Source organism: Otolemur garnettii, unplaced genomic scaffold (genome assembly GCF_000181295.1).
Source record: "Otolemur garnettii isolate 467f Iridium unplaced genomic scaffold, OtoGar3 scaffold00014, whole genome shotgun sequence".
Classification (NCBI taxonomy): Eukaryota; Metazoa; Chordata; class Mammalia; order Primates; family Galagidae; genus Otolemur; species Otolemur garnettii.
Window position 1 is genome coordinate 15,055,426 of NW_003852409.1, and position 2,679 is coordinate 15,058,104.

Sequence of the window (2,679 nt, forward strand, 5' to 3'; positions counted from 1 at the left end):
AAAAAAAAAAAAAAAGAAGCTTTTACAACAGAGAAAGAGGAAATAAAAGAAAAAGGGGAAAAAATTAGAAACAGTTGTTTTCAGTAGTAGATTAGTTAAATGGAAGAATACAATGAAATAATTTATACTATTAAAGGCAGGTAGCATATTTATATATTATCAACCAAAGATATCTGCAGGAAGAATGGGGACCGAAGACCCCATTTTAGGCAGGGCAGGGCATCCCCAGAAAAAGGGAAAATCAAAAAGTAAGCTGAAGGAGTCGAAACAAAGAAAAGTCAGTTCATTTACCTTGTTTACCTTTAAGCTAGCCATTGCTAAATTTCTTTTCTTTTCTTTTTTGCTGTTTCTTTTTTTGGCCAGGGCTGGGTTTGAAACCACCACCTCTGGCATATGGGACCAGCACCCTACCCTTTTGAGCAGGGGTCCTTAAACTTTTTAAACAGGAGGCCAGTTCACTGTCCCTCAGACCATTGGAAGGCTGGACTGCAGGCCTGGGGATGAGTCGGCTGCTAAGCAGGGCAGGCAGCAGTGGCAAAAACACCCGGGGCGCCGGATAAATGTCCTAGGCGGGCTGCATGTGGCCTGCGAGTGGTAGTTTGAGGACACCTGCTTTTGAGCCACAGGCACTGCCCTTCCATTGCTAAATTTCTTATCTGAACAAGTTTCAGGCCTTTCCTGAAACTCTGGCCTATTGGGGATACAGCTTACACCAACACCCTACAGAGTCTGTGAACACTCTGAGGAAGTAAAATGGTCATAAAAGACATTATGACAAGATCTGGACTAGATACACCTTCTAGTCCTGAGAAGGTCGTTTCCTGCCCATTAACCAGACTAAGCAGATACCCATTGTGGAGATTTGCATTTGGCTGGGGCAGAGACCAAGGGAACAGCTCAGTCCGGGCAAAGGGCTTGCATCCCTTATTACAGAGGAAAATCCTCTGTGGTGGTGATGAGGGAGAAAAAAGCCTCTCTCTCACCGAGTCTTCAGTGGTGTTTTACTCCACAGTGAACTAGCGGAGCTTAACACCTCCCTAGAAATCTGTGTGTGTGTGACTCCAGACAGGAGGCTTCCCCCTCACAAGGCTCAAGTTTCAGATGCTCCAAAACTGCTCAAATCCTTCAAGTTAATAACTATGGGAGCTGATAGCTCACTCAAAGAAACTGCTGCTGTCTTTGTTCCCTCCCTCAGCTTACCACCTGGGCAAAGAGGTTTCAATAATACAAGCTGTGTGGAACAAAGACTCGGGGCCACTCAGAGGAGCTCACAAACAGGCGGCGGTCCCCTGAAATCCCACTCTGAAAATTCTATTCTGTGTCTTGTGTCTGTTTATCGTTGTTCCTGACTTTGCATTTCTTCAGCCAGTTACCAGATCCACAGGTCTTAGTGGACCCTGCCCCCAGGGCGGGACCCCGCCAATTTCCATAACACCTTAAGTGAAAAAAAGCAATTTACTGAAGGCCATGTGAGCCTATTTAAATATACATTTAAAAGTCTGTGTACTGAACAGTATTTGAAATAATACATCAACAACAGTTGTCTTTAAGGTTCAGGTGATGGGGGAACTTTCAGTTTCCAAGTTAAAAATGTTTATTTTACTTGAATTTGTATAATAACCACAAACTAAATGAATCCATTTTTTTTAAGTGATTAAAAGCAAGGATGACAAAGCAAGGCTGAAATGATAACAAGTTCTCATCCTTCCTTCTCTCCAAATTAGTCAGGAAGGGGGCAAGATTTCCCAAGATCAAACACCAAGTGAACCACACAGGCTGAAGAAATCATAAGAGCAATGGACAGAGGGAGTGCCCAGCAGGAGGAAAAAGGAGACATATTTTCCAAGCATTGGGATAAATGGAAATAATTACCTGGCCACTTGCTGCCCCATCATCGTGTCACCCTCATTTAATTTTTTGGATGCAAGTCTAGAAAAAGAAAATCTAGTCTTAATACATAATAGCATCTGAGAAAAAACTGGCTTGAGTTTCAAGCCAAATGGCAAACTGCTGGCAGTGTGTCAGTGAACCCAGTTACATGAGGGAAGTCCAACTGGGTGAGACAGAGGAGGAAAGTGGAGGGAGGTGGTTCTGCTCTGTGACCCAGAGAATCAGTATGATCGGATTATTTTTTATGGGGTTGGCACCTGTACCTCAGTGGGTAGGGCTCTGGCCACATACAACAAGGCAGGTTCAAACCCTGCCCAGGCCTGCTAGACAATGATGAAAATTGCAACAACAAGAAAAATCCACGTGTTGTGGTGAGCACCTGTAGTCCCAGCTCCTTGGGAGGCAGAGGCAAGAGAATCACTCGAGCCCAAGAATTTGAGGTTGCTATGAGCTGTGACGCCACAGCACTCTACTGAGGGGAACATAGTGAGACTCTGCCTCAAAAAAATAAAATAAAATAAAATAAAAAATAAAAGGTCTAAGAGCATCCATGAATCCCAAGACTCATGGATACTACACAGGGAGAGACAGGGGAAATGGCACTGTTTTGAATCATTTGGATATTTTAAAAAGGGAACTACTCCCAAATAACACTCAAAATACAACATAAGAATTTTTAGGACAACAATAATACCTCATGTAAGGATCCACGGTGAGGAACAAGGCTTCAAGCAGGACCTCTACAAAATAAAGCATCCCATAGGCAATTAGAAATTCAAGGCCTAATAC

General features: G+C 43.3%; 1 protein-coding gene across 1 annotated transcript in view; it reads right to left on the reverse strand.

The window, feature by feature from the left end:
- Positions 1 to 2,679, reverse strand: part of PTGR1 (prostaglandin reductase 1) — a 26,766-nt gene that overhangs the window by 21,072 nt on the left and 3,015 nt on the right. The window contains exons 3-4 of the mRNA XM_003785219.3: positions 2,585 to 2,630; positions 1,873 to 1,929 (exon numbers count right to left, since the gene is read on the reverse strand). Coding sequence (XP_003785267.1) covers positions 1,873 to 1,929; positions 2,585 to 2,630 — 103 coding nt within the window. The remainder of the gene's footprint in view (positions 1 to 1,872; positions 1,930 to 2,584; positions 2,631 to 2,679) is intronic.